Source organism: Buceros rhinoceros, unplaced genomic scaffold (genome assembly GCF_000710305.1).
Source record: "Buceros rhinoceros silvestris isolate BGI_N320 unplaced genomic scaffold, ASM71030v1 scaffold9657, whole genome shotgun sequence".
Lineage (NCBI taxonomy): Eukaryota > Metazoa > Chordata > Aves > Bucerotiformes > Bucerotidae > Buceros > Buceros rhinoceros.
Genome location: NW_010420408.1, coordinates 21,857 through 28,454, shown reverse-complemented (window position 1 = coordinate 28,454; position 6,598 = coordinate 21,857). Strand labels below are relative to the sequence as shown.

The window sequence follows — 6,598 nt, the reverse complement described above, 5'->3', positions numbered from 1 at the left end:
ACATACAGACAAACAAGACACTGGTGGTTAAGAAACCAGAAGTTGAGAACTCTTGTTAATTCAGATAGTTAAACTGCTGATGAAATGCAGAAATACACATTTAGATAGTTCCCGAGACAGCACTGGATCACACTAACTGTTCAGAGACAGAAGTGAACAGATGATTTTGAAGGAAGACGCAAACACAGGAGACAGCCAGGTAAAAGCCTTAGGAGCACACCACCTCAAACTGGACACACCAAAACAGGGCCCTCAGGTTACAACGTCACACCAATAATCCTATTAATTAAAAAATGCTTCGTTAACCAAGTAGGTGGAAGGTGGAGGGTTCTGGGGGTTGGTTTGTTTAACAGCCCTGCTAAAAGGGCTGTTTAGCAGGACTTTATTTTCCTCAGACTTCCACTTCAAAAAGTTCTTCAAGAACTTCAAAGGGCTGTTTAGCAAGACTTTATTTTCCTCAGACTTCCACTTCAAAGAATTCAACTGATCAGTTTTGATGGCCAAAGCTAGTTGCGGCCTTTGAACTTACTGTTCAGCTGAACCCATGTAACATACCACTGTGTTACAGCAAGGCTGCAGAAGAGCATTATCAGAGGAGCTCCTTTCTATTTCTTTATAAACAACTATTTTATAAAATATCTGGAATAAGCAGCTGCACAGCAGGCATGTCAGCAGTTAGAACATTAGACCACTCTGCTGACTGATGAAGTTGGGCAAGCATAAGAGCCATCCACACCAGCAGTAAGTTATGTGAACATCATCTTTGTCTCCAGACCTGACAAACCAGTTTATTGCCCAGAGGGGGTAATTTCCACAGAAGAAAATGCATCTGTTATGTCGGTGAGGAAATAAATTTGTGCAAGGGAATACTGCTTCTTAAATGCAGACCAAATTACTCATTCCACTGATGAGCTGATCTGCTTCAATACAACTAAACCCCGCCGTGATTTACTTAGTGTTGTTATCTAACATTTTGCTAATCATGGCTAAGTGCTAGCGACTACGGTACCATCCACGTCAGTAAGAGGTCACTGGAACAGCCAGCTGCTTGTCAGTCTCTCCCACACAGCAGCGCATTTGGAACTGGCTTCATATCAAGTGGGTCGTTGAGCGACTTAAGGTATGACTCCTCTTTTCAAAGATCGAGGGAAGACTGACCAAGGAGGGAGAAGGAACGCCCTGTTCGGGAAGAAATAAAACGTTATTAAATCTTTTATTAGCCAAGAGTGCAGTAGTAATTTCTTAACTGTGATATAAGGGTTGTAACAGAAGATATTTCAGATTGGCAGCTTCTGAAATTGATTCAGCATTTCTAGATTTTGAACAGGAAAGTTTCAGAGCCAAACATGTAGAATGCATCTATTTAAAAAATGCAGATGATCTTTCCTTGTTACCAGCCTTGAGAGATTCAGGAGGCAAGAAGATATTTTTTGCAGAGTCACCATTATCCAAGTGTTAGCACACACCTTGCATCACACTTTTTGCAAGAATAATCACCTTCCACATCGAAGGCAAGACATATTATGATAATCTTAGATAAATGGAGCTCTCTGCAGATCCTACATCCTTCTGCATTCTTACCAGCTTTGAGCCCCAAATTAGATGCTGAACGCAGGGCTCCTTAGCTGCAGAAGGCAATATACATCACAATGGTTTGTCAAAGATTGCTTTAGCCACGTCTGGATGGGCACAAGCTAGGCAAAAAACTGCCTTCTCTGGTGCTAGGAGCAGAGGCTCCTTCTGGGATGTAAAATCACAGCAAAGCCAAACACACCAAGGTGTAGCACTAAAAGTTAACCTCTTTGGATCAGCTGGGATTTCACATTCTTTCTACGCTGGGCCTCATGGTGTCTCCCAAGCCATCTTCTGTCGCTCTTGATAGTGCAGCCAAGCTTTTCAGCACATTAACAGGTGCTTGCTGCACCTCCACATCTCAAGAGTCTTTTAAATAGGGATACTGAGCAGGTGAGGATACACTACTTCACTGTGAAGTCCACTGCCTGTTTATGGCACATTTTGAACTTGCAGTTACAGCCAATATTTGAAAATCAAATCCCAAACTCTTCACATATTAGCTCTAGATTCAAGTATTTCATACAGGATTTCTTTTAATTCACAGATAGGGGAACAAAAACTTCAAACCATAGATAAAGTTAGCTGCTCAAGATTAAACCAAGTTACTCAAGTCCTCAGAGTTCTGGCCAGTGAGCTACGCTGCCACTTGAACAACCAACCTGAAATAAAACGCAATTCACTTGTATAAAAGTGAATTAGGAAAAAAGCACAGAAAAAATAAAGTTCAAAGGATGTGTGAAAGAATTAGCACTGCACCCAGAACCAGAAATAGAACTGGACCACATGTGAGTGTTGACTCCAAACTCGTGCACTGGAACAAGTCAAAGAAAAACCTGACACCATTTCAAACACCTCGTGGATTCTAGGGTTTTATATAGCTGTGCGTCTTAGAGGAAGCAAGACTTTATTTGCTCACTTCATACAAGGTGGGCATTAACAGTCAGGATTCGATGTACGGAATTTTTCAGCACCACACTGGTTGCTATCTCCAGCATCACAAGTGATAGTAATAACGGGGATAGGACATAATCTGTCCAAGGCATGACCAGGTAAGCTTTCCAAGTTGGAAGAGGTTTTTTCTTCTACAGCATTTGAAAGATGAATATTTGGAGAGCCAGGACACAGGACAGGTTGAGGCCTGGAATTTTGAGAGCTCCAATCAAAAGAGCTGGAGCGATGAACATTAACAGCACATTTGACAGATCCATTTAGGCTGCACATAGAAGATGAACGAGCAATCTACAATTAGGAAGGGGTTCAAGAGTTAGTCCAAACAACAAACAACCCAAGCACCCAAACTTTATTGGTATTTTTACTTTGTAGTCTTTCTACACCAAAAAGTCCCCACGTAAGCACAGGTCAGGATTTTATTTAAACAAAATAATGTCTGATGACAGCTTTGACTCCCCCAATGGACTCAGACTGCTTCCTGCAGCTTTTAGTTTTTTTCAAGAACTGCACTGGTATCCCAGCTGGAGGTGCTGGGATCCAAACCTTTTTTTTCCCCTCTCAATCTTATGATTCAACCAAAAAGGCTTTATGCAAGTTCAGTGTGTAGGATCGGTTAAAAAAAAAAATACCCCACACAACATCACGCACAACATATGATCTGCTGCCAAGCTGCAGCTTACTACCTCAAAGGTCCAAGAACTCTGGGAAGAACTTGAAACTTATAGTAGTAAAAACTACTTTCCTGTTTCAATCAGTTTGTGGGAAAAGAAGTATTTTTGTATGGGGCAGACACACACAAAGTGAAAAGTGCATGAGTTGCATCCTCAGTGAGACACAGTGCTGTATCAAAATCAAGACAGAATATTAGAATTCTAAAACAATTGTTGGAGCAATCATAACTGAAGGAAGAAAGTCTCTGTGGAGAACTGGGGCATAGCCACACTGGTAGATTGTTTTATTTCCTCTGGAATGAGGGAGTCTGCTGTGATACTTCCTCCCTTGTTAATTCATATTTTCTCATGTGGGACACCAGGGCAATATCTTTATGTTGTACAATTTAATGGCCACTCAAACATACTGAATTATCTCTATATTGAGGTACTGACACTTCAGGCAGCACTGGAGAGATACACAAGAAAGCCTGTTCTTGACCTTCTGTCCTACAAACTACAGACTTTAAAGCAGATGTTTACTCAGCATACAGATTTACTCAAATACTAGAATAAAAGCAAAGATGATGAAAGAAATCCTCCAAATCTACTCTGCTTTACTAGACTGTACTAGGAAACTGAGCGTGACCTAATGGAGCAGAAGAAAGCTGCAACAGGTACCAGGCACAGAAGAGCTGCAGTATGTAGAACAATGTGTAATTTGACCATGTTTTCTTAATCCTGTATATGGACAATATAAGAGCATCTCTGGCAAATGAAGTCATGAGGTTTTTTTTCCATCTTAATTGAACAAGGCAACTCCCAGTTTCTCAAACAAGATTTTTCTGCATTTTCAGCAAAAAAGCCTTCTCGCTGAACAACTGTTGTTCAGAAGATGACATGGCTAGGAATGTAGTTAAAAATAATTTTTTTCCACTGAGGATCTTGAAATTGTTAGAGTAAGATCAGCTCCAGGCATGAAAATGTGATCTTAAAAAGGTTACTTCTTCGGCCTGCATAGCCAGATGACTTACCGCTAACGATGACGTACTCATCAGTCGGCTGCCTATGTAGCTCTCATTAGCTGAACTGGGACTTCTCCCTTCTGTTGCACTATGTGACATTAAAGCCCTTCGCAGAGCTCTCTTTGGTGTTTTTGAGAAAGAAAAGGCTCTTGTAACCTGAGGAGTTTGACAAGCAGTTGGTTATACTCTTACAAAACTCAGGCAGTAGTAACTGCTACCACATATTCAAATTTTGACCATGTGTAGGATGTGTATCAAATGTTAATATGACTATATCAAAACTGGCCAAACACACACAAGTTGATCTGACTTTCAAGGCTCCACATCACCCCTGCTCTTCTCACTCTGCCCAAATACAAAGACAACATGGTGGGGAGAGGAAGGGCAGAGATTCAGGAAGAGGTCAAAATAAGGTCTGGTCAACTAGGCTTCCTGACACCTATCAAGTTCTGCAAAGGCAGGACATCCTTTAAGTTGCTCTCAATTTAGTCTTCAGCAGTTGTCTTCTTAAGACAACACCCAATCTACAGCAGCCTCTCTAATCTTCTCTAAGAAACAGTAGTACCATCTCAAACATACTAGGCCTGCTGTGCAAAGGGAACAGATTCCTCCTTCCTGCATCATTCTGTCACTCCTTCACACATGACCCAAACTTTAGCAGAACATAGCCCAGTGCACAGCCAAAATGACAGAGCAGAGGCAGCCTTCCTCCTGCCTGCCAGCTGCTCTCGGCAGAGCAGGGCACAGCTCCTCAGGCAGTCAGCCGAGAACATGGCACGTGGACATAGGCAGACACCGGCCAGTATTCAGCACCTCCTTCCTGGCTATTTCAGTCTGTTTTATTACCAGGACACACAGACCCCACACCCATCTTGCCTTTCAAGATACTTAAATTTAGATAATTGCATGCAACTGTAAAACCCCATTCAATATGCTAAAAAATTACAGGGGTGGGGGTGTTTTGCAATATATTTAAAAAACTCGAAATATTAAACGGACTCAGAAATGGCTATGTAAATATTTACAACCATAACACTTAAGACTAGACACGCCAAAACTACTCAGTTAAATCCTCAAACACTCCCCACCTTCCTTAAGGAGCTTACACTAAGGAGTTTCAGTTCCAGTTAAGTTTTTCTTGTCACTACTGTAAACACCCAAAACACAAATACTAGCATAACTCCCTGACTAAAATGGGCTTCGCTGTAAAGAACTATCTTCGTAGTATCTTACCTTTTTTGACGTTTTCTTTATCGCCCTGGATGCTCTGCTTAAAGTACTGTCCATATCTTTAGTATTCACTTCAACCGAATCAGGATCAGCAGTGTAAATGAGATTTTCCTATGGACAAAAATAGGGTCAGTAATAGCCAACATCAGCACTTGCCAAAATATCATTCTCTAGTTCCTTATGTGAGATTTAGAGCAGTTCATTGCTGCATTTCTCCTGTTTAACTCAATATGCAGTAAGCAGCTATTCACTTTCATGTCATTTTGTTAGCTAAACCGCTGGTGCGATTGGCTTATGAAACCGCTTCGATAGTTTTACATTGGGTTTGTTTGATTTGTTTTCAAGTTCAGGGTTGCCCAAAGTGCAGGCAGTAGTTCTGAAGCATACCGAGGGAGTTTCCCAAGATACACACTTCATTATTAAGTATGTTATTTCCCTGACACGTCTAGCACTCTTCTGAAATACAATCTCAATAGCTCCAGCTGTCAAGCATTAAGTCTTTCAGCTTAAGCCCAGCAGGTGTTTCAGAATAGCCAAACATTTTGAGTTTGTTCTTTTGGTTTTGTTTTGTTTTTTAAACACCTCACTCTTGAATTCCAGCATGTGCAAGGCAATCCCTGGCTAGCCACTTAGAAAACATTGGGGGGCACACATGGAAGCGGGAAGTTGCTGGATTTTTGTTGCTTTGGTTTTTGAGAAAAAGGTTTACCTAAAAAAAGTTTTTCAAAACACCTCACAAGGGGAGCAGCCAGCAAGCTGTAAGGTGATTCCTAGTGTCTAACACAGAGAAGGTAAAGCCTTGACTGCCACCATGTGGCAGCATCAACCCTTGGCTCATTCCCACCCGATGCTACAGAGCTCTTGAAGACCAGAGAAACACAAAGTGTGCTTAAACTGAAGTTCAATTTGACATTTAAATCAGCAAGAAAGAATTATGTAGTCGGTACAAAGCAGTAATTACAGCAATTATAACTAATGGGATTCAGCATAGTAGGTTGCAATTTGTCAGCAGATGACTCTGAATGCCCTGAGGCAAGAGCGAGTGATGCATTTATTACACAAAGATTTGATTTCTAATAAATCCCAACATTTTTCCATCCATCCCTTTGTGGTATACGTAACACCAAGAGACTGACAATACTTGATGGACAGATTAAATTAATACTT

At 41.1% G+C, this 6,598-nt stretch overlaps 1 protein-coding gene across 2 annotated transcripts in view; it reads right to left on the bottom strand.

Moving 5' to 3' along the window:
• Positions 1-1,089: 1,089 nt before the first annotated feature.
• ECT2 (epithelial cell transforming 2) overlaps positions 1,090-6,598 on the bottom strand; it is a 24,979-nt gene continuing 19,470 nt past the window's right edge. For both annotated transcript variants that reach the window (XM_010139302.1, XM_010139301.1), the window contains 3 exons: positions 5,435-5,542; positions 4,211-4,357; positions 1,090-1,179 (listed from right to left, as the gene is read on the bottom strand). In XM_010139302.1, the coding sequence (XP_010137604.1) occupies positions 1,090-1,179; positions 4,211-4,357; positions 5,435-5,542 (345 nt within the window). The remainder of the gene's footprint in view (positions 1,180-4,210; positions 4,358-5,434; positions 5,543-6,598) is intronic.